The sequence below is a fragment of the Lynx canadensis genome, chromosome F1 (assembly GCF_007474595.2).
Source record: "Lynx canadensis isolate LIC74 chromosome F1, mLynCan4.pri.v2, whole genome shotgun sequence".
NCBI lineage: Eukaryota > Metazoa > Chordata > Mammalia > Carnivora > Felidae > Lynx > Lynx canadensis.
This window is the reverse complement of record NC_044319.2, coordinates 25,297,325-25,322,711: the sequence shown is the minus strand read 5'-3', so window position 1 is coordinate 25,322,711 and position 25,387 is coordinate 25,297,325. Positions and strand designations below refer to the sequence as shown.

General features: G+C 47.0%; 1 protein-coding gene across 2 annotated transcripts in view; it reads right to left on the bottom strand.

Moving 5' to 3' along the window:
• Window positions 1-4,181: 4,181 nt before the first annotated feature.
• RGS8 (regulator of G protein signaling 8) overlaps window positions 4,182-25,387 on the bottom strand; it is a 28,202-nt gene continuing 6,996 nt past the window's right edge. For both annotated transcript variants that reach the window (XM_032591816.1, XM_030302984.1), the window contains 2 exons: window positions 9,693-9,859; window positions 4,182-8,481 (listed from right to left, as the gene is read on the bottom strand). In XM_032591816.1, the coding sequence (XP_032447707.1) occupies window positions 8,299-8,481; window positions 9,693-9,859 (350 nt within the window). In that variant the 3' untranslated portion in view covers window positions 4,182-8,298. The remainder of the gene's footprint in view (window positions 8,482-9,692; window positions 9,860-25,387) is intronic.

Here is a 25,387-nt window from a genome sequence, read left to right as displayed (position 1 = left end):
CCCAGATTTTTAAGCAAGTAAAAGATAAGGAACTGACCCCCATTCCCACCCCAACCCTCACCTCTGCCTCGGCCTATGTTGGCGTATACATGCATCCTTCCCACCCCAGGGGCAGCTCAGCTCCAGCACCCCCTCCCCTCCCCTGCACCCATGCACCTCACCCCACCCATGCATTCCCTTCTAGTCTACAGCAAAGCAGGGGTTAAAAACACCAGCTGTGGGTTTACAGGGCTGGGGTTCTAAATCCAATTCTGTCACCTGCAGGTTGCATGACCTTGGGTATGTTAAGCTCTCTGTGCCTCAGTTTCCTCATCTGTATGCGGGGATAAGAACCCAAAATGGTATCTACCTGCTATGGGCTGAACTGTGTCATGTCCCACTCCCCCACCCCCCACCCCCCACCACGGCCAGCAAATTCATATGCTGATGCCTTAATCCCAAGTACTTCAGAATATGACTGAATTTGGAGATAGGCCTTCAGAGAGGTGATTAAATTAAAATGAGGCTGTTGGGGTAAGCCGTAATCCAACCCGACAGGTGTTTTCACAAGAAGAGGAAGAGACCCAAGGGGCATGGTCACAGAGGAAAGATGGCAAGAAGGTGGCCTTCTACAGCCAAGGAGAGAGGCCTCAGAAGAAATTAATCGTGCCTGCACCTTGATCTTGGATTTCCAGCCTGTAGAACTGTGAGGAAATACATGTCTGTTGTTTAAGCTACTCAGTCTGTGGTATTTTGTGACAGAAGCCTAGCAAATCAACACCCTACCGCATAGCATTGTGGTGGGGATTCAACGAGACGGAGCATCTAAATTGCTCTACAAAGCTCCTGGCTCCTAAAGTGTCTTCTATTATATGGCCGCTTTTGAATCTACAGCCACTCACTTTCTATACCCCTCATTTGGTAAGCCTTGTGCCAATGCTTGTGAAGGGCTAAGTTCCGGTGAGAGTTAAGTAAGTTCTCTGAGGGCCCAGGTAGTAGATTTCTGACCTCCACATCCAGCCTACCCTAGAAGTGCCTAATCTAGAAGGGCTGCTCAAAAAACATTTGTAGAAATAATATTGTTTCAATAATTATCCAGGGACTGGAGTAGGGAACAAGGCAGACAGTCTTCAGGAAGTTTATGGTTTAGTGGGAAAGGGGGAGACACTGATCACGTAACACCTTTTGCCTTCAATCAAGAAGCCAAGCGGACTTGGAATGGAGGTGCTGGCTGGAGTCCTGGTGATCCGTGGGAGAGAAGGCACCAGCTGGTACCCACTGTGTGCCTGCTATGTCCTAGGCATTGGGATAAACAGGCTTCCGTGTTAACGTACACTGTGTTCACAACAGCCCCAAGCAGTTGGCTCTGTTTTTATTTTAGTTCTACAGATGAGAAAACTGAAGCACAAGGAAATAACTTTCCTAGGCCCACACAACTTGTAAGCAGAGTTCACAGCTGAGATTCAAACTCAGACTGTCTAGCATCAGAGCCCCAATTATCTGGAAGAGTGTGCTGACGGAACTCCAGTCAAAGATGGTTCTCTCAGGCTCGCGGCTTTGTTTTCATGGCTGGGCACACAGCCACTGTGACGTGCGGTGGGGGGATTGGTGTCCCCTCTGTGCTATAGAACCATGGGCAGGGGAGGCAGCACCCATGACAGGTCCCCACACTTTCCTTCTAGCTTTCGAAATGGCTTTGTCCCCTACCTCCTGGACAGGGGACAAGAACAGACCTCAACTAAGAAATGCATCCACAGGAGGGAGTTATATCAATGACTTCTCTTGTTTTCCTCTGGCCACTTGCTTGGTGTAGACAATAGGACAGAAGGGATTTTGCTTGTTTTCCCCACATTTACTGCGTGGTAATGAGATGCTCAGCATAGTGTTAAGTGTTTTCCATCTGAAAGAGGCTCTGTCAAGGCCTAGGAGATAGATCTCAGATCCAAAGGGTTCCAGACCCAGCAAACACTGCAGGGAGGGAGCAGAGGACCAGTGAGGGGCACTCCAAAGCTGTCCCACCAGAGAAAAAGGTCAGGGCCAGAGAGAATTTGTGAAGGTTTTTGGAGCTTTTAGTGTACTATGAGTCCAGCCTCCCTCCCAAAGGGCTAAGTGCCTGCCTCTCACCTCACCCCCAGGGAGTGTGGGTATACAGGGCTCCTGGGAGAGCCTGACATGTGCCCCTGAGGCTTGGAAACCTAATCCCAGCCTAGAAAATCAAAACATGAGCTGGGGGCTGGCAGGGGGCTCTGGCTGCAGAGCAGAAGCCTTGTGATTCTAGGGTCAAGTACGCCCCAAATGCTTCTAGTCGGCCAGTTGTGGGTCTCTGAGACGAAGACTGGCATGGGGTCATCCAAGGAGCTGTCCCAAAGGGTGGCCTGGAGGAACAAACAGAGTGCAGCAGAGAGAAGCTAGGGCACTTCCCAAGAAGGAGCAAGCACCAGCCAGAGTAGGAAAGCATTCAGCCTGTTTAGGGGAGCTGGAGGTAAGAGGGAAAGACTCCTCAGAGGCAGGGTCTCCAAGGAAGCCAGGAAGGACCCACCAGAATTTTCCCAGGCCCAAAGAGCACACCCCCCCCCCCCCCCCGCTCCCTTCCCTCTCTTCTTTCCCTGCCCTTCTCAGTTCTGGAAGGGTCAGAAACCCAAGTGGCAATAAGGGTAAGGGGCATAGCTGGAAAGAGAGAAACCAATCACACACCCTCCCCAGCAGCAGGTCCCTGTCCTGCCCAGGCTGCTACCCCTCAAAGCCCAGTCCTCAACACTGGATTTTGGGAGTGATGGTTTGCATGACAAAAGGCTTTTTCAGTTAACCCAAAGCATTCCACCTGTGAAGAAACACCCGCTTTCCTTTAGACAGACCTTCTCTGGTGCATTTTAATGATCTGGATTATTAACATTTCGTGTATCTCTAGCTTTTCCCCACACCTGCAAAATGAGCTTTTACAAGCAGAGACACTGCATCCTCTTCTCCTTTGGTCCCCTCCACGGACCTGATCACCAGAGACCAGTGTGCTTGATGACTAAAGCACACTTTTCAGGGACACGCCGACCGTATGAAGTGCGCCGCAGTCATGAGCAAGATCAACCCCCTCCATTTTCAGACTGCTCCAGCTGAACAAATACATACACCATCCCTCAGCCTTGTCTCTCCCTGCATTTCAAGCGGTAGGTGGTGCTAATAAAAACCTCGTATTTGTGTAGCACTTTACGGTTCCGAAGCCACCCTCGTCACCTAAAGTCACCCTCCATCCCCCACACCGTCCCAAACCACTCCCCACCCACACGGCTGCTTTTCCTGATGGCCGCCCCGTGCCAGCCCCTGCCTGGGGAGGCCACGCGCCCCCCTGGGGGAGCCCGTGTGTTGTGCGAAGCGTCTCCTCATAAAGAGTCAGATGGCCAGAAACGTGGGCAGAGAGCGAAGGGCAGCGTGTTCAGGGTGTGTTTATTATGTTCTCACAGCCTTGTTTATAGTAAAGGTGAGTGACATTATCCCACTTTGCACAGTAATGAGACAACTCAATGAGGACTCCGTCAGCCAAGCGGTTTACATGGCAGCTGGGCGGCTACGGATCTGTGGTGCACGCCGCGTGACTCAGCTAGGGCTCCCGCGGCTGGAGCGCAAGCCGCCGGCCACCTTTCCCCGCACACGGCGCACGGAAGGCGGCCGAAGGGTCCAAAGGGAGTAACGATCCACAAGGGAGCAGTTTCTTGAGCAGGCCTGGCCCCCAACCCTGGGAAGGCCAGTGGCCCCGTCCCACAGCCTCCCATCTTGGTCCATGGCATCCCTGGGCGGTCCCGGGAGGCCACAGGGACAGGAAGACGTTTCTGCTCTTGGCTTCTTCCTCCACGATCTCAGGCCAAGTGGCACAGGTTCTCAAAGGCAGGGGTGACTTTTGCCGCCTCTCCCGCTTCTGACCCGGAGAGACGCATATTTAATGAGGGCTGACGCACTGAAGGACAGTGTCAGGTAGAAAATCAGATTCCTCTGCTTTGCGTGGAAGTAGGCACGGACACGGTCAGGATGGTTCTGGGCACTCGTGTCGATGGGGACCATCTCTGCCTCTGCCTGTGCCACTTTCACCTCTCCCTTCTGCTTCACGGAGAGGCAGCCGGCACCTCAGCCATTCGTCTTTCCCACCCTGTTCCTTCCTCTTCAGTCTCTTCCCCCCCCCCCCCCCCCCCCCCCCCCCGCCTCCCCCAGCTCTCAACACAATGGATTCGTGTCTTTCCCTCACAGTCCAGGGCCCCAGGGCACGTGCACACCCCGCCCCGCTCCTGGAGGCTGGGCCTGCCGCCCGGGGCAGAACACCGTTTCACAGCTTTGGTTTATTCAGAGCAGCAAGTTCTGGGGCGGGCGGGGAGGGGGAGCACCAGAGAATAAAATCAACTAGGAACTTTCATCTGCCCACCCAGCCTGAGACCAAAGAGGCGATCGTGAGGGCTAACAGCAGGCACTGAAGCCCCACTGTGGCCTTGGAAAAGAAACCTCCAAAGAGCATATTCCTGGAGTGGGTGACCCTCCGATGAGAAACCTGGAAGTTGTCGTGCTTCCGCTATTATTACCCCGACACACCCTTTCCCCTGCTACCTGAGTTTCAACTACCACGTCATCCCATGGCCTTGGATACAGAGGCACAACCAAACGCAGACGGCCAAACACAGAGTACATGAGAGCAAACAGACGAGGGAGCAGCCCAGGAGGCAAGCTTGGAGAAAGCACTGCGAATGAAGCTCAGGATGAGTGGGAAAACCTCTCTTAATCAAATACCCTCCAGAGCTCCCCGCCATCGGCACACCCGCTGCCGAACACTGCATGCAGCTGGAACGTTTTGATCTCAAAGGAGCGAATCAGACTGAGACAGCACAGAGGCAGCCTCCCCGAATCAAGCTCAGGGCTGGTGGGTTCCGGGTGTTGTGCCTGATTGCATCTTGGCTTGCTCCAGCCCTCTTGGCCACATGTTTGCATAAGCTCAGCCCTGCACATCCTCACTCCTCAGGCCAGTGCTTCCTCACCTCACCTGCACGTAGAATCACCTGGGGAGCTCTGAAAACTGCTGATGTCTTGGGTCGTGGCCCCAAGCTGTTCTGGGGTGGGACCTGGACATTTAGATTTCAAAACTCTACAGGTGATTCCAATGAGCAGCCAATGGTGGGAGCCACTGTCTTAGAACATCTTTTTTCAAAGCATGGTCTATGGGGACTTACTAGAAATGCAGTTTTCTGGGTCTGAAAACCCAGGTCTTTTGGATCAGCATCTCTGGGTGTGCAACCTGGGAATGAGCACTTGTAACAGGCTTTCTGGGTGAGCCTGGGCATGCTCAGAGGATCCTTCCTCACCCCAAAGGTGCCCCGGGGCTATGAATGGTTGTTACTGATTTTGGTCTATTTGGTTTGCCAAAGGCAATGGGAAATCTTACACCTAGCCTAAAAACAGGTTGACGCGCAAGTGGGGCCAAAAGGCCACTTGGGGGTGGAGAGCAGTCCTAAAGATCACAGCTCTGCCTGGCCTCCTGCCCTGGCTTGCCCTGGGTCTTCAGAGGTCCCAGGCCCAGAGCAAGCCTCAAGCCCAGAAGGCAGTCCACAGCACAAGCCTGGCACGAGGACAAAAGGAAGACTTTAAATGGAAGAAGTGGCACCTGCAGAGGCCCACCTAGCGAGGCAGATGAGGGCTTGTGGAAGAGGAGACGGGCAAGAGGGCAGGACCGGGAGACATGGACGGTCATGGATGAGGTATGCTTTGATATTGCTCTAGATGTTGTAAACATTTCTCTTTGTTTCGTCACAGACCAAAATCTGGGTTGGCATGACCTAAGTGCCTGAACATAGGCATCAGAGCAGAGAGCTCTGTGCCTTTTGTGGGAAGCAGGACAGAAAGGGTGTGAGGACAGCTCTACCCCATGGGAAGATGGTCTCTGTGGTGTCCTGGACTCATGCTCACAATGGTCTCACACACACACACACGCACACAGACACTCCACGGGAGTACCATAAATATAGCCATCACATTCCTCTACACAGACACATGCCCACATACGCTCACGTAGCGGCAAAATTCAGGATACCCAAGCTTGGTCCTTCACGCCTCCCCATCGTGGGAGGAAGTCACTGGGTGCCATGACACCACCATCTGCAGCCTTCATTCCAGCAATGGTTGGCAAGAACTCTAGGCCTCAAGTGAGGCCACTGCACGACAGTCTTGTTCAGACTTCTCCTGGGGATAGTGGAAGTGGTAAAAAGGCCCCTCTGAAACATTTCATTTTTCCATAACTCTGTGCCGTTCCAATTTACATGCACCTCATATTCGACAGTAGAGTTGGCAGCAGATGTACATTTCATATGTAAACAATGTTTAAAATACCCTGTTCAAGAATTTGATCATTAAATTAATTCTGGCAGCTTTAGCTAAGAATGGTTTTTTACCAGTGGGGGCAGGGGAACACTACCTGATCTAACTAACAACACCTATTTGAGGCATCGGAGTTCTTGAACATGAGATTTTACAGAGTGCTTCGGTGTGAGGGCTAAGAGGTATGTGTTCTCTCCTTGATGGTTCAGACAGCCTTACCAGCCCTCACTTAACAGATACAACGTGTCATGGCGGAGCAATGGACCCTAACACCAGTGGGACTCAAGAGCCTTCTTGAACTTGTCTAGCTGCAGCCAAGGAAGGAAGAAATTCACAAAGTTACTGGACAGGAATGCAAACACTAGAATCCTGTGTACCTAAAGAGGCCCATCACCCCACAAAATGAGAACGCTTCAGCCCAGTTCTCAATCGCCTGCACGCCAGAGCTTACGCCTAATCGCAGCTATTTCATTTAGTCAAGCTGAAAGTTGTGGAGATCTGCAATGACTCCAAATCCACCGGCTGTGAATTATCCCAATAGTAACTCCACCATATTCTCTACGATTTGGTCCACCTGGAGACCAGCCTCTTCCAGACTCCTCTTCCACTTTCCGGTCTCTCTGCTGAGGATTCATATCCCTGGCACTGCAAATTTGTGCCGAAGTCCACTTTTTTCTCAGGAAGCTAGGGTGCTTTACGCTCACCCTCCAAGCAAGAGTATCCTGACACATTTCCAAAAGGAGCCTCAGGGTACCATGAAAGCATTTTAGGAAGATTCTCCACAGCCAGATGTTCACAGTGATCTTAGCCTCACCTCCTGTTCCATGTTCAATCCCAAAAGGTCAGAGATCAAGAAGGAAGTTGCTGAATAGCCAAGATGGCTCTCATGAGAGAGACCTTTCTAAGAAAGCATGCTCCCAGGAAGCAAGCTGAAGAGTTACAGCCTAAGTTCCCATTCTCCCCCATCATAATTACATGACCTGCATGGAAGGGGGGACAGGGAGAGACAAGGAAAGTATTAGGCACCATGAAAGCTGTCCATGCTATGGGAATTCACCTCCCTTTGCCAAGCTGTCTGTCATTCTAAGAGATCAGTGATGTGTGATGCCACAGGGAGGTGACGGCGGAGAATACATTAAGCAACAGAGAGGTTATATGGCGCCCCATTGCACAAAAGTCTACTGGAGCTATGTTCCCTGGTCATTCGACTTCTGGAATACTTCTTGGTAGAATCAAGGAAGATCTGCAAGCTGTATCTTTCTTAAAAGCAGACGCCACATCAGAAATCATATAAGAGATCTCCCAAGACCCTTCATGGAATTGTGAGGGTAAAAATGTCTTGTGAATTTCCTAGGCTAAGATGGGCAGTGATGACAGCTTTTCACACTGGTCTAGTGGAAATGGAAGAAATAGCCAGCTCCATGAAGTTTGCCCCTTCTCCCAGAGGCCACCTGTCAATGACAGCGTTAGAAACCTGGGATTCCCCACAAACCTCTCTCCTACACTAGCACTGGCCACTACATTGTGACAGCAAATCACCTAGGTGAGCCAGAGTCTTCTAGCTATTCCTCACAGGGGTATAGTACAAGTTAGAGCCAGGAATCCTAACTGAGGAGGATGTGGAAGTGGTGGGAATTGCATTTGCATTATTTACACATTAGCCCAGCATAGCAAATCTGCCTTCTCAGCGGAAATGACCCAAGGCATTGTGAAGGGCAAGTTGCTGACCCAGAAGGAGGGTAACAGCAGCAAGGTGCTACCGCTAACCAAAACACAAACATGGGTTAATGGAATAGAGTCCGAGCTCTGGTGACTGGATCTTACTTTGGAATGGCCCTTCATCCACTCCTCATCCCCCAGGCTCCCAAACTAAACGCCATTGCTTTTTGAACACCTATGACATTTCACATTAGAATATGGTCTTGGCAGCAAGGGGAGGGGGGAAGCCAGTGACCTCCAAGAGTCCCCATCTGAGGTCTAACTGAGCCTCCTCTGGCTTTGGGACAGCAAATCTAAGTACATTTTGGACCTCAGGAACCTGGGATAAGAGTCTTTCTCCATGAGGCTGTGTACTTTTCCCTGCGCTTGGTCAAAGCAAGTCAGGGATGGCTCTTGCATGTTCTTCCTCGTGGCTTCTCGGGTCTGGAAGTCTATGTTTACCTGGAGACACAAACAGAGAGCATGGTCACAGGCCCTCAAGGGCCAAGGTGCCTGGCAACTGCTCCTAGCTATGTAATAATTACTAATGACAGTATCTTATATATGTAAGCTTAGTCATGCTTTTCAAACTGTTTTCATGGAGGTTATCCCTTTTAATCCCAGCAAGAATCCTGTGAGGTCTGAAGACCAGACATTCTTTGTCTCAATTTACAGATAAGGACACTGAAGAAAAGAGAGACTAAAAGGCTGCTCTAAAGCAGTATGGAAAGTTAGTAACAGAGCCAAGGCAAAATCCCAAATCACTTAACTCCTAATCCAGGGGTCTTCATGATGTCAAGCAAAGAGTGAGACTGAAGGTAAGTATTAATGTGCATTCCCTAAAGGAAGCTTGCCCTCTTGTTTGTTCTTAACCACTAAAGAAACAAATGCCCCAGGAGGAGAGATTATGGTTAGAATGAACATCTCTGTTCTAAGCAGCATTTTAAAGGGTCTACAGCATCCTGGGCACTGGGCAAAGACCTCCTACCTCCCAAGTCAAAGAATAATTGAAGAGTCCTAGGTATATAGCACACCAAAACTCGTAGACAGCAAACATTTTGCTTCTATAAAATCCTCCCAAGTAAAATTCTGTTTTAGAACTCAGCACAGCCATATTCATTTTATTACTATAAATGATAATAACTTATTATAAATGACTGTAATGACTCATTAATAGACAGTGACAGATGTTGACGAGGTGCTTTATCCCTAATACTCAGAGTAGTCTTGAAAGGTACACTTTCACTTTGGGGCAAATGGGAGTCAGAGAGACTAGATAACTCAGATAAGACCACACAGCTTCTAACTGGTAGAGCTGAGACTGGAATAAGATTCCAAAGTGGATGCTCATCCCATTAACCTGTGCTGCCTTCCACTAGGAAAACTAACATGGATTCAATGGCATCTATCCTTACAGAATCCCTATAGAAACACAGGTCTTGCAGGCACATGTTTGAAAGACAACTAAAGCACTCCTAATAGAGCCCCTCTTTAGAAGCCCTGGGCTGTGCACTTTAGAAGTGATCCTCTTTTCATTAAGAGCCATCAGAGCAGCAAGGCTCAGTTCAGAAGACAGTCCCCAACAAGACTGGCTCAAACCCCCGCCAAGAGAGAGATGTGAGCCAGGAGCCATGGATAGAGGTCTTACAAGACTCTCGCCACCGCCAACACACCTCCCTCGGAGCCTGCACATCCACAAACTCCTCAAAGATCCTATGGGCCTTGGAGACCAGTTTTGCAGTTGATCTGGTCTTCTTGAACTCCTCACAGGCCAGCCAGAATTCTAGGTTCTCCTCGCTGAACTCGGTCTTCAAAAAGGCGCGGAAGGCGGCCACCCCATCTGTGGGTGTGGGGAAGGTGAAAAGGAAGAGAGATAGGAAGAGGCATAAGCTCACAGACTGTAGATCAAAGAGAGAAAGGTAGTAATAATGTGAGACTGGCCCTGGTTGTCCAACCCCCACTGCTCCTCCACATCCTCTTGGAGACTCTACCTCTTAAACACACCGGTATCCCCGGAGGCAGGCTCTGCTTCCTACTCAAGGATCAGAGTGATATTAGGGAGAAATGTTTAGGAAGCCACAGTAATAATGACTGTGGGAAACCCTGGTCACTGCTCATCAGCCCTCAGTGGTCACTCTCTGTCCCCTAATGCAGAGTCAGCTGTCCCCTGAGTCTAATGAGGCCAAAGTGATATTCGTAATGCATTCTGAACCCTAATCCAAGTCAACCACCCTAAAAAAACAATCTTTTACAAGACAAACTACCGGAGGGTGTGAATGCCTCAGGGCAAATCCTTCACTACTACCAGAAGAACTTCTGAAAGTAAACACCCTACTGAAATTCAGTCGCTGAAGCCATTCTATTGCCTGCATAAGATTCCCAGCCTCTTTTAAAACCTTTTGGAGGCCCCATGTTTTAATGGTTCATCCCATGGATACTTTATTTTAAAAGATCCTGCTTGGGGCGCCTGGGTGGCGCAGTCGGTTAAGCGTCCGACTTCAGCCAGGTCATGATCTCGCGGTCTGTGAGTTCGAGCCCCGCATCGGGCTCTGGGCTGATGGCTCAGAGCCTGGAGCCTGTTTCCGATGCTGTGTCTCCCTCTCTCTCTGCCCCTCCCCCGTTCATGCTCTGTCTCTCTCTGTCCCAAAAATAAATAAACATTGAAAAAAAAAATTTAAAAGATCCTGCTTACCAAATTACGTGTTTTAATTAAGATTAACTATAATTTTCTCCCAATGACTTAATGATGAACACACCTTTTCATTTTTTAAAATCAATGTCATGCGGGGCGCCTGGGTGGCTCAGTCGGTTGAGTGTCCGACTTCGGCTCAGGTCATGATCTCACAGTCCGTGAGTTCGAGCCCCATGTCGGGCTCTGTGCTGACAGCTCAGAGCCTGGAGCCTGCTTCAGATTCTGTGTCTCCCTGTCTCTCTGCCCCTCCCCTGCTCATACTCTGTCTCTGTCTCAAAAATAAATAAAAACATTTAAAAAAATAGATAAAATAAAATCAATGTCATGCATGTTGCCAAAACAGAGCAACGTGCTCTGATTCTAATCAGAATAAGATGAGCAGGGTTACCACATAGATTTGGAAAACAACATTCATTGATTGCCTATATACTCAGCTAATGTTTTTATATTAAAATATATTTTATGAATTATCTTAACCCTCAACATACTCTTCACTATTCAAATAAGAGCTACAGCTTTCTACAAACTGTCCTCAGGGGATGGGCAGACATAGCCTAGAATAAAGTGACTGCGTTGGTTAAAAATTACTCTGAGGGCACCTGGGTGGCTCAGTTGGTTAAGCGTCTGACTCTTGATTTCAGCTCAGGTCATGATCTTACCATTGCGAGATCCAGCCCCGAGTCAGACTTTGCACTGGGTGTGGAGCCTGCTTGGGATTCTCACTCTCTCTCCCTCTGCCCCTCTCCCACTCTCTCTCTCTAATCAAAAGAAAAAAAAAGACTCTGGCTACAATGTTTTCTTTCTTTTCTAAAATTTGTCAAAAGGACAATACGTTAACAGTTCTTAATTCTAAGGGATGGAATCACCTGAGTATCTGAGGCCCACCAATGTGCACCAGGACAATGTGTTGCCCAGGATCATGGATTGGTGGCGCCATGCTGTTGCCATATTTAAATGTTTGTTTTTTCTTTTGTGAAACATTTTCATTTCTCCTAATTAAAGTTATTGGGTATCTTTGTCTTTTTTTTTTTTTTTTAATTTTTTTTTTCAACGTTTATTTATTTTTTTGGGACAGAGAGAGACAGAGCATGAACGGGGGAGGGGCAGAGAGAGAGGGAGACACAGAATGGGAAACAGGCTCCAGGCTCTGAGCCATCAACCCAGAGCCCGACGCGGGGCTCGAACTCACAGACCGCGAGATCGTGACCTGGCTGAAGTCGGACGCTTAACCGACTGCGCCACCCAGGCGCCCCGGGTATCTTTGTCTTTAAAATAGATGTTATGGGGCACCTGGGTGGCTCCATCAGATGAGCACCTGATTTCAGCTCAGGCCATAACCTCCAGGTTCATGAGTCTGAGCCCTGCATCAGGCTCTGTGCTAACAGCTCAGAGCCTGGAGTCTTCCCAGGCCTCAGATTCTTTATCTCCCTCTCTCTCTGCCCCTCTCCCACTTGTGTTCTCTCTCTCTCTCAAAAATAAATAAACATACATTAAAAAAAATAGATGTTATAATTCCCTCATTAGAACAACAGTCATAAAAACCAAGCCTTTACTTGCAAGGGGCAGGAAATTGGGGTAGAAAAGGGTTTTGATGCAATTCCCAAAGCCAAGCTTTAAATCAAAAAGAAATCTAAGTTTGGAGGCCTGAGTTTCACATGTTTATCAAAAGCAGAGTAGCCATGAAATTTACCATCTAAGCCAGGACATTTTTGAGAGCGAAGAGGGGCATGCCTATTAATTACACAGAGACAATGGGCATAAACCATGACCACCACAGGCAAAAACCAGGACATATGGTCACCTTAAGACAAGACATATGGTCCTCTAAGACAAGGAGTATGGAGAAAGCAGAATATGATGTAAGGTTGTTTTCCATCAGGGAGGATGTAAATAAAATTGCTCCTGTGCCAGGGAAGGAAGAGGGGGGTAACATAGGTTAGACTCCTATGAGAGGTTGGCTCAGGGCCCCACTCACCCTCATTCCTACATTGGGTTTAAAACCTTGAAGAGGGAGTAGAAATCCAAGATAAAATGAGAATCAAAGATAGCATGAAACACTAACGTGGCAATGATTAGGCAGAGAGATGGCTAGAGAATCACTCAATCAATGATTTCTTTTATAAACTACTAATGCACAAAACACTTACATCAGAAAACAGGCCATAAAATCCCTGCCCATAAAAACCCTTGTGGATGCTCTTTTTTCCATACCTTGTCTCCTCCAAGTTCTTACAAAGGTAATCCAGAAGTTTCCACAGGCTCTGGGGAACTCAGACCTGAAAGCTAGCCTGCCTGCCTGCCAGGAGATTGCCATTGCTTGCAGAAGAGGCACCTGTAGCAGGGGCTAGAGGCAGAGGCGGGGTAGAATACCATTTGGAGCTGTGGAAGCCTCCAAGGAGATTCAGTGCCCATGAGAGCCAAGGCAGAGCTGGCTCAGCAAGGTGGTCTCTAAGCAGCGGATGGACACTATCAGTGGATGCAAGGAGGACCTAAAGACCACAGGCCAAAGGCCTTCTCCAGCTGCTTTTCCACTGTGGGCAGGGCGTGGGAAGGAAAGGGCAGGGAGAGAATGCTAAAACACTGCATGTATCTAAAACCGTAAATTCAGGGGCGCCTGGGTGGCTCAGTCAGTTAACCACCTGACCTTCAACTCAGGTCATGATCTCACGGCTCATGAGTTTGAGCCCCGCGTTGGGCTCCATGCTGACAGCTCAGAGCCTAGAGCCTGCTTTGGATTTTGTGTCTCCCTCTCTCTCTGCCTTACGCCCCCCCTCCCTCACTCTCTCTCTCTCTCAAAAATAAATAAACATTAAAAAAAACATTAAAAGAGTAAATTCAAAGTGACTTGGAAGAGTTACTTGGACGAGCCTGTTGTTTTTAAATCAGAAGAGACTAAATAAATACCTTGAATGGCAAAGCTGAAAGTTTGCTGTTAATGTTAGATTTTGTGTTATTTTCCATTGAACAAAAACAAGTGCTTGCGAGCAACCTGAATCAAGTTACAGATAAAGAAAGAACATTACCTTTCTGCCTTCACCGATGGCATTGGTGAAGAGAACGCTGCTCGGGAAACCATCCATGCTAGACAAGATGCAGACATTATCTCCTTTCATCAAAGTCTCAACTGTGTTGGGCCTTTGTGCAGATTAAAAAAGAGAGAGCACCTGCAAAGTGCCCTCGGGAATATTGCTGAACTTTTCTCAATTGTATAGAGCAAGAAGCTTGGAGGAGGGGCTTGACAGAGTTCACACAGGTAATACTATGTAGCATTAAAAATATAAGGTATATTAATTCCCAATCCAACACAGCAATAATGCCACCTCCACCCATCCATTCACTCATTCACACACACCCATTATGGGACCCAGGCATTCTGCGAGGGGCTAAAAAATAGGCACAACGAAGCCCTCAGAACTTACAGTGAGAGGCTATTTGAGCCAAGAAAACATAATTTGGTAATTACGGTATACGTGAAGAGTGGTATGACAGGGAAAGCAGACGTTGCTGGGAAAGTACCCAGAAGGGGTGCCTGAGCCAGACCTGAGGAGGAAAGGCAAGATGTGCAGGAGGGAGAAGCTTCTAAGCTGAGATGTGAAGTTGAAGAGCCAGAAGCTAAGTGAAAGAAGGGAAGAGAAGGTGGAGAAGAGTCTGGCAGGAAGGGGGACCCACACAAGTGAAGGCCTAGAATTAAGAGTGTTCGAGTAATTAGAAATAGTTCAAGAAGATTAGGGTTTAATAATGATAATAATAATAACAGCAACAATAATAATAATGTTAACAATTATTGGGGTGCCTGGGTGGCTCAGTCAGTTAAGCGTCCGACTGTTGATTTTGGCCCAGGTCATGATCTCATGGTTCGGGAGTTCAAGCCCGGAGTTGGGTTCTGTACTGACAGCACAGAGTCTGTGGGGATTTTCTCTGTCTCTCTCCTTCTCTCTCTCTCTCTCTCTCTCTCTCTCTCTCTGCCCCTCCCCTGCTCTCACTCTCTCTCCAAATAAAAAAACATTAAAAAAAATAATGTAAACAATTATTGAGCCCACTCATAAGATACATCAAGAGGTCTGTGAAAGAGCCTGAGAGATAGAAGGATAACACAGCACTGCAAAAAGCCAGGGAAGCGAACGTTTCAAGGAGGAGGAAGCGGCCACGTGTCCAGCACTACCCAGAGGTCAAGCTAGCTATGGGCTGAGATGTGGCTGTTGGATTCGGTGGTGAGATTCAGTAACCATGGGAGGGAGCAGCTTTAGTGGTGTAACGGGGATCCTGGGCACACTGTGGTGAACGTGGTGGTGAATGAGAGGAGAGGAAGCAGAAAACAGTGAACTCAGATGTCTCTTGCAAGAAGGGGAGTAGAAAGATCAGATAGCTTTACTAGAAGGAAACAGGAGGTCAGGAAAAAATGCGGTTTTCTGTGTTTTTGTTTTTTGTTTTGTTAGTCTTGAGTATGTTTGATGTGGATCTAATCAGAAAAGACTGGTTGAATAGGAGGAGTTGAAATTAAAGGAAAGAGTTTAACTAATAAAATGTTACCCCTAGGAAGGTAGAGAAGTAAGCCTGAGAACAGAATTATGATGGAGAGAAGAGGGCTGCGTGTGGATACCAGGAAGTTTCTAGTTTGGGTGCCAGAAAATGAAGGAAGGAGTTCCTGTCTGATTTTAGCAGGAGAAGGTGGTGGGACCTAGGGATGGTAGGGTTTTATTTTGATGTATTTATTTGGGATTTGGGGCAGGGAGTTTTATCTATTTACTATATGCCATACTTTTTGCTGGAGATTTTGCAAACACTAGCTCAATTTATTTTCACAACAATGCTGATCCATAGATAGTAGCACTCTCATTTTCCAAATGAAGACATAAGGCTTACTTGCAGAAGTCGAAGCAATGTCCCAGTTACACAGCTGGCAAGAAAAGCCAAGTTTCCCTACCAGGTCCCTATGACTCCAAAGCAAGATCTTTCCAGATGTATTGCAGGCAGAAGGAAAAGAGCAAGGGAAGATAAAAGATTAAAGAAACGAAAGAATGTATCTGATGAAGGAAAATTCTGGAGAAGGAGGGGGACCCAGAAGAAGTAGAAGAACTTGTGCTCCTTAAAATCAGAGTAGAGTAAAAGAAAGTAGGGTGGATGAAGACGGCAAGAATTGGTCAGGGAAGGGACATATCTGAGATACGTAAGTTTGAACAGCCTTGATCTTCGTTAATTTGCGGTGAAGTCCCTGTGAAGGTGGTCTGCCTCCATATGCTAGGTTTGCAGGATACGACATGAGTAAATCAATGAAGTCACCACCTCACAGAACTCAAAAGCTAGTCTAGGGTCACAGATAGTGAGCAATAATTTCAGATAATTAATTGAATAATTATAAGTCCAGTGTGTGTGGTAGGGGTTTGGGAAGGGTTGACAACAGCTACTTTGGAAAAATGAATAGGAACATGATAAGAAACAGGCAAACACTTGCAAAGGCCTAGGTTCTAGTTCCTGGACAAGGTTACGATGCACCAAGAAGGAAGCAAGAACTTTTAGTTTGGAGATGTGCCTCTCAGTCAAAGAAAGGACCATCAGGTCCAGGTTGGTAAAGGAAGCTTAAACCCAGAGAACAGCAGGATTTAGGATCTAAACATTGGGACACAGGAAAAGGGGAGAAGGATAAACAGGAGGTTTAAAAAAAGTTGAAGTTAGAGGAGGAATCTTGAAAACAACCACCGCAGGCACTGATCGAGCACTTTGGGCCAGGCACTGCATTAAATGCTTTAGGTACCTCTGGCATACTTATAGCATAGGTCCTCATATTATTGCCATTTGTAGAGAAGTAAGTGAAGCTTAGAGAAGTTAAATAACTTGCCTGAGGTCACATGATTAATAAGTGGCATGGATACCAAATTATAAAGCAGGTGTTCTTATGTGAGTCAGGAGTCCAGTCTCCAGCTCTGCATCACGGTGGGGCCCAAACGATGCCTGCACCAGCAATGGCTGGGGGTGGGGGGGAATGGAGGGAGTGCTATCTCAGCCCAAGACAAGGGGGCCATGAGTAACTCCATGGATGGTGAGGTTTCCAGGAATGATGGCAATAGATGAGATGGGGAGAAATCGAAAGAGTCCCTGTGGAAGGCAGAGTTGTATCTTGGGTAGAAGAACAACCTAGAGACAAGGATGGGCACTGGATTACATTAGAAGCCATGGAGATGGACTCAGGAGGAATGGGGATTTGAAGTAAATGTATGGCAAACTCATACCCAGCTCATGACTTCCTGTCAACTTCACTGAGGCAGCCTACAGAACCTTTCTGGTCCCACCTGGGATGGGAGCACCACTGTCCCAGTTGGGAGCATCCCTTCTGATCACAGTCAGGCCCATAATTAGCTCTATGACCTTGGACAACACATTCGACTTCCCCGGGTCTCAGCATCTTCATCTGTAAAGTGAGGGGTTGGATCTTATTAACTCTCCCTGGGGAAGAGTCTGCTCTGCGCTCCCTTTGCAAGTCAGGCCTGCACCAGACACAGCTCTTAGCTGATTGTTTTCTGTCTTCCTCCTCAGCAACATCATCACCACAATGCACTGAGGATTTACCCCGAACCAGTTCTGCATTGTCCAATCTACATATGTCAACTCACTCAATCTTCACACCAACCCTATTATCAAGGCAGAGGTTCTGGAGTCAGAGAGCCCGTCTGGGTCCGAATCTGTGCGACCTCAGAAAATGTCCTCACATCTTGAAGCCCACATCATCTCATCTGTAAAATGGGAATAATGCTGGGACTTACTGCACCGGATTGTTCTGAGAACTGAATGAGGCGATCCACGTAAAAGTGCCCAACGCTCATTACATGCAGTCAGTAAATGTTAGCTCGGACGGGAGTTTGTCTCACAAAGAGGGAAAGTGAGACTTGGAGAGTTTGGGTTCAATGTTTGCAGTCACATGGCCAGTAACAGGGGACAGTGGGTTCACACACATCTGTGTGACTTCAGAGCCCCCTCTGCCTGTGTCTCCTCTCGTGATCGCCGGAGAACCTCACGTCATCTCTTCCTTCAAAGGAGGGATGGACAATAACCCCAAATCAAGCTGTCGCACTGAAAGTACATCACAGTGGGGCAAATGTGACACCTAGCTTACAGAGCTGGAGATTCTCCCACAGGAGGACACCTGCCATCACCTTATCTGTGGTGACAATGGAGGCCTAAACTCTCTTCTTCCCGCAGCACCTCCCTGAGCATCCTTCCTGAGACACAGCAGCGTCACATAGAGCAGACTGGCACATTCCCCAACGGTGGCCTGGGGACACTGTAACAAAGCATGGCTGAGTGACCTTGTAAAGATGCCGAGCACTTTCAGGCAGCCTCAACCCAAAAATGCGGTCATCTGCATTTCCAGGGCTGGTTTCAGACACAGTGGGAGGGGAACCAAAGCAAAATATGGCTCTTAAAATTTGTCAGGGATTTTAAAGGAAGAGCTTGAGGAGAGATGGGGAGGGTCCAGACCTGAGACGCAGTAGCGTCTAGAGAACAGATTGTGGTAAAGAAAAAGCTCACAAAGCTCTGCACAGACTGTGCCTGCCCACAGCCCTCCTCTTCTGCTCCCCCACCCCTCTCCACCCCGATCTCTCACCACCCTCCATATTCCCAGGGCTGGCTCTGGAGGCAGGCGTGAGGGTCACTGTGCAAAGAAAAACTTCACCTGGGAACAATGGATGTGAGAAGGGGTGGGAGCCCCTCCCCCTCCCAGAGCAGATGGCGGGAGTGGGCTTTGTGTACAGACCACCTGGCCCACCTTTCCTGCTTCTGGGACCCAGCAAAGGAACGGGATGGGACCAGAGCCAGAGCCATTCCTCCTCGTCAGCTACATCCTTTCTTCCTCCTTCCATCCCCTCCCACCTCATCCCGGCCAAACTCTCTGTCTGGTCCTCGCCTGACTCTTCAGCATCTTTTCCCAGCGTCTCTCCCTTTTCTTCTGTCCTCTGTCCCTTGTTGCCCCTCCTCCCCTCTTCCCCCTTCCTTCTTTCCACCAGGACCCTCTCCTTCCCTTCTGCTTCTCCATAAACTGCAGCTGGTTAGAATGAAGGATGCCAGTTTATCTCTGAAAGGCTCATGAGCATTTATAGGCATCTCTCAGCATGACCTGCTTTGCATAAGCTGTGCTCCCCAGCCTGGGGCCCTGTGCATGCCAAACCCTGCTCCCTCCCAGATACCCAGGTCCTGGAGTTTCTGAGTCCCCACAGATCCCAAGTAGAAGGAAAGAGTGACTCCTTTCTGATCCCTGGAGCCATTCTGCCTGGGATTGTGCCCTGGCTCTGACACACACTAGCTAGGTGTGACCTTGGGCACTATGCTTAACCTCTCTGTGCCTCAGTTCCCTCATCTGTGAAATGCAGATCCTAACAGTACCTGCTCCATGGAGCTTTGGGGGTGAAGGGAGTTAGGACACGCAGGGCCCGACACTCAGGGAGTGCTCCATGCGAGTTAGTGACCATGAAGCCTGTATTTTGGGGCTTAAGGTGCCATCATACAGAATAAACATGCCTAATGCCCCAAGACAAACCTGGTAACTTAAAGGTGGTGGGTGGTGAATAGTTCAGGAAGATGAGAGAGAAACAAAAGGATCTGTCTTTTTTTTTTTTAATTTCATTTTTTTTTATTTCACTTTGGTTTTCTCTGTATGACATTCTAAGAAGTCAAGGCTCTATGAACATTACACATCTTTTTGAAATTAGTGTCTATCTAGTGCAGGAAGGGAGAGGCTCGTGTCCAGAATTCCTGGAACACTCAGCAGAATCTTGGCATCCCCCTGGGCATGCACAGAATCTCCAAGAACATACCCGTGGCCACACGTGCTGCCTGCTGCCGGCATCTTCCTCTTAGTTCTGTGATGCAGGGTGCTTACATAAGAACCGAAACTGGGTCACTATGAATGAGCAGTACAGCTGGTGCAGCGGGGAGGGTGGCTTAGGTAATAGTTCGACGTCCAGGAGCCCTGATTCAGCTGGCATGGGGTGGGCTGGAGCCCAGCTCAGTTCCCAGGCTTCGAAAAACACAAGATCGCAAGAAATATTTTGGGGGTACCTCTCTGTTTACCAAAGTGCTGTCCCAGACACCAGAGTTCTCTTGCATCCCTGATCAATAGGAAAAAATAAACTGGTGAATGGGTTTCAATGTCAGAGGATAAGAAAGGCAAATTTATTTATAAAATCCAGGATGCATATACTAATGGTGAAGTCAAAAATCTCTTTGATGCAGAACTGAGTTCACTCCTTTGAAATCTGTGATGAGAACAGCATTAGGATCAAAGTCTTTCTTTTGTGTTATCTATAAAATAAAGGTTTTTAAACAAATAACTGGGGCTTAGCAAGGTTTAGGTAAAGAGATTATTTAGAGGACAAACCATTTCCAGTTACTGACATTTATTGGCAAGCAACTGGCATGCTAATTATACTTCAGCCTTGTGATTAACATAATTTTCTTCAATGATCTTCACTTTGTTAGTGTACGTATAGCAAAATGGTATGTTATAACAGTAGTAGGATTTGACAGGTGTTAGACTCTTCGAGCCAGAAAGGACATGAGAGATTAAGGCCTACATTGGACACAAAGAAATGGTAAGGCTCTAAGGTTGGATGGTTTCTTATTCCTAGGACGTGGTAGCAGAAGCCTAAGGACAGCCTGGGTCTTACAACTCCTATTCCAATGTTCTTTTCTATTTTATCAAGCAGAAGCTAGGTCAAGTAACAACAACGACAAAAACCAAGCTAGGGCCTGTATCCGCAACTAGTATAAGAAATTAGCAAGGAGTTTTCTATTGAAAGGGAAACAAAGAAAAATGTCCCTAATGGGTAAAAGCATTCACAAATGACTCCTTTAATACAAGGGAAGTGTTATAAAGCTCCAGGTACACCAGTCCATCACCTAAAAGGTTCCCAAAATTAAATGTCCAGGAATATTTATCTAATTAGTTTGATACAGGAACACTGCAGGGAGTCTCAAAGAGGGACCACATCAGATTCGCCTGCTGGGTTGTTAAAAACTACATCCCCAGGGGGGATTCTCTCACATACACTGAAGGGAAATTGGGAAGGGATGAGGAAAGGATACCAAAAGCTCATGACATGAAGGGGGTGAGGTATTATGGAATATGAATAAGCACCCCCACTGACGATTCTAATACAGTCCCCACCCAACCCTCATGTTCAACCCCCAGCTGCCCATGGAAAGAAGCTGATGCCATTTCTAGCATACAGAAAGCATGAAATCTGTTTCCTCGATGAATTTAATGTTGTGTTATAACAAAAATAATTAAAAGAGTTCTCTTTTGTGGAGCCCTTCTACGTCATGTTATCATACTTAGCATTTCACAACCATAGCCACATTTAAATCTCAAACAATTATGCAAGGCAAGGCTTATCATTCTCCTTTTACAGATGAGGAAAGCGAGGTTTAGAGAAGTTGTGTAATTTGCCCAAGGTCACAGAGCCAGTAAGCGACAGAATGGATGTTGGAGGCCCATCCAATTGCTTTTCATTCAAACCTTTTCCAGCAGACTTTGAATAGTTACCTTATCTATTCCTGGCACTCCTTCTATAAAGGCTAAATGCACCCACATTCCTGGGTGCAAGTAAAGATCATAACAATGTAGAGAGGTTGGCAAAGAGGAAGAGAAACTTCTTTTCCATCCGTGTCTCCTTCACATACCTCTTTCTAACCCTTAGCCTCAGTTTATCCAGAAAACACACTTGCCATCTTTGTTTATTTACGGCAAACACCGTCCACCATACCCGCTACATAGGTAGCATCATACCATCAAAGGGTTGTGCTGCCTTAGAACTTTGGAAGGCTGTAACACAGTCTTCAGTGTGTTTCTTGGAAAGCACAGGCCACCTGTGTCACCAAGATGCTCCAGATTCATCGCTTTACGTACTTATGTTTTAGAGTGTTTCTCAAGATTTAGTGGGCATAAATATTACTGGAGGGCTTGAGGAAAAACAAATTACTGAGTCCCACCCCTAGAGATTCTGCCTCCATCGGTCTGAGACCAAACCCCAGAATTTTCACTTCTTACAAGTACCCAGCAGCTGCTGGGGCTGCTTTCTTTGGATCACACTTTGAGTAACACTGTTCCAGAATTTTTTGGCTTGGAGAAGGATGTGGGGAGGGCTATGCAATGAATGGAAACCTGATACTTAAACTGTACATTCTAAAGTTAATGACCATTTGGATGAATAATTAAGGAATTTCATTAGCTCGTAATCTTAACGTTGTTGTTTGTTTTGGGTTTTCTGCTTGGTTGCTGTGTGACCAGATCAAGTCATTATATTTTTCTATACCTCAATCATTATCCCAAAGAGGCCAATTTTTAAAAACCAACAGCTTCCTTATTTATTGGTCTCCTTTTCTTAGAGGTGGATACTAACTCTGTGAATGCAAAAGAGCTTTCAATTATACTATTCCACTCGCCTGACATTCCCTGGGCCTGGTGGGGACAGGTCAGCACAGACCCTCCATGCTCTGGGCAAACAATGCAACAAAGCCAAGGACCAAATGGATGCCCAGGGTGAAGTGTTCTGTCATCCAGGTATAGGATCAGGCTAAAAAAAGTGAGTGAGAGAAAGGGGAAGAAACCCTGTCTACACTTTCCTCTTAAAACTGGAATGAATCCAACTTTTATGTGAAAATACACACACACATACACACACACACACACACACACACACACACACACACAAAGGAAGGAGGGAGGAAGGAAGGAAGAAAGGAAGGAAGAAGATTCAGAGTTTGAACTGAATCAGAGTTCAGGACTGAGGGTCCCACAAAAAGTTGGACACGAACATCAGGAGGAAATCAAAGCACACAATTTTGTGCTTACTCTCCCGTAACCCCTCAGAAAAGAATTCTCCCACAAACTGGGAGTCTTTGCTGTCCTGGGTATGAGGTGCAGAGGCAGGAAGTCTTCTCGATGTGTACATGTACATGCACACACACATGCATACACACAAACCCTCCAGGGCAGTGTAAGGAGCATAGCTCACAGACACCAAGTCTAACTGTCCCTGGATGAGCAGGAAAAAGACGCCAAATTAACCCACATTAGAAATCCTTCTTTGGCTGATCAAGTCACCAGCAATTTCATTTTTCATTTGTTAGTTGGGGGAAAAAAAAGAAGCCCTCAGCAAGTGGCTGTCCCCCAGACCTCCATGGTATCTCTTCAGCTTGGTCCTGCACTTGTAAGCAAATGTGATTGGAAATCAAACTGGTTCAAATATTTGCTTTCCAGATTTTTCTCTTTCTAAAGTTTAAAAAATGAAGTTTCTTTCTTCTTTTCCTGAGGTTTGAGCCTGAGAAGAGCTCCCTACATGGTGGGACCCTGTCGAGGAGGAAAGGCTTCGTAACCCAGGTGCTTCAGCCCCTCATTTGGTTGCCTGAACAATTTCAGCTTTGAAGCAGCTTTACGTAACCCTGCAGGCAGCGCTGACTCAAACCACCTGCCATAGGTGTTTGGTTATGGCTCAGTCTCCGGGATTGCTACAGACAGCATCCTAGAACAAGAGGGTAGTCCTGGATCCAGTCTCTGAAACACCGTATTCCAGATCCTTCATTGTAGAGATGAAGAACCAGATTTTCCAAGAGATTGAGGGACTCCATCAAGGCTGCCCAGCTATTTAGAAGCAGAACCGGGTTAAAATCATTCGGACACAGGTCTGACTACCAGCTAATGTTCTTAACTTAATTGTGCAGAAGCATATTCTCCAATTAAGTGCAAACAATGCTCTAAACTAAAAACAGACCCGCTGCTGCCAGGTCAGTAAGGACTTCTAATACTGACAAAATGGAATTTAAGAGGAACACCCAATATCAGGATTCTATCTGAAATCTTGAAACTCCCTAGCCTGTAGTCAGCACACTATTATTTCTTATGTCCACGTCTCAGAAGGCTGCATTCTCCACCAGGGAGGTCCTGTCCTGTCCACCCCCAACCAACTGCTTAGCACAGACTTCAAACATAATGAACACTTAGTACACCTTTATTGAAATAAATGAGTGCCCAAAACACTCAAGCAGAGTAGGGAAGGTAAAGATGCTCCATAAACTGAGAATGGGTGAAAAAAAGAATTATCTGAAATAGAAAACTCAGGGAGGACAGTTGCCTACATACAGAGGATTACCAGGGGGGTGGGTTCTAGACTAAAGCACATTGTTTCCGGAGCTCATTCGTGATTCTCCTTTCTTTACTTTTTAGGACATTTTGCTATCTTAATTGAAAGCCCTGCACACCTCTGATCAACCACTGTCCCTCCTGAGGGACCAGCACACATGCAATCCCTTTGGAAAAGCTTAATCAGCCCTAATTGAGTCACAGCATTAACCCAAATTAATTAGACTTTAAGAAAGTTGTCAACACCCTTCAAGGTAACCTGGGCTCCAACTCCTCCCTAGCCTTCACAGGGAGAAGGCTACGGAAATTCTGCCAGTGACCTGTGAATACAGGCCTCTTTCTTCTCAAAGATGTTCGCTCATTGGCTTTTTATTTCTATGCTAAACAGAAATCAAAACAGAACATCAGACTCCAGGAAGGATCACAGAACCTCCAAGTCCAAAACAACCTATTTCTGTTGTGCCTTGACAAAGAAGCAATGTGGTGGCCCCTTAGTGGAATCCCCATCTCAGAAAGGAGTGACTGCCTTCCTGGAAACCAAATACATCCAGGATGGAAGGAGAACCAAGTGTCTGCAGCTCTAAAAGTCACTGAATCAAACAAATAAAAGTAAACCTTTTAATCTCCAGGTCTTGTCACTGCAGCAGTTCAAATATACCTTAAGATTCCATCCGCTAATTTAATGACCATAAGCTTTGTCTCTAATGGCTCAGCATTAATAACTGGCAGCCAAATTTGCAAACTTATTCTTAAGGCACATTTATTTTGCATTTGATAAATAAGCATCATTAAAAAAAATACCACCATATTCTCACACAACACCTTTAAGTAGAAAACCCCAATAAAGGTGTCTTCTTGTGAAGATTCTCATACCCAGGTGACAGGTAGCACACAGGTGTTTCTATCACCATTTCAGAATGAGGAAACAGCCTCAGGGACTTGAACTAAGTGAGTCAGTTATGAGGCTGAAATAGAAACCAAACTTCAAGATGACCTTGAAGTAAATCCAGCCAGGAAAGAAGGTGTAAATTAATAGTGACACTTGTCTAGCCTAATGGGACTCCAGAAAACAAGTCAAAAAAATAGCCTCATAAAAACAAGCCTTCCTGCCAAATCCAAAGTATTATTGAACATATGCCATTACCTTGGCAAATTTACCACAGAAGCTGGCTGTTTGGGGTACAGCCACATGTCACACACACTCTACCTATGCTGGCTTGTTTTCCTTCCTGAGTGTAGTCCACAGAACACTCAAATGACTATGTGTCTCACGAAACTACTTGCTACAATATATGCTTAGTCTTAGATCTCACATTTCATTTTAAAATCTGTTCAAGAGCATTTGTTAACTAGTTTACTAGGATCAGGGGCATAGTTAGAGGGAACAGCCCATCCAGCAGAGAGAAAAACCAGTTCTAAAGACATCTGAGGATTGGGGGACTCCATCAAGGCCACTCAATTACCTAGTAGCCGAGCTGGGTCAAAATCAAGAACATAGGTCTGAATATCAGCCAATGCCCTTAACCTCCTCTTACAAAAATCAA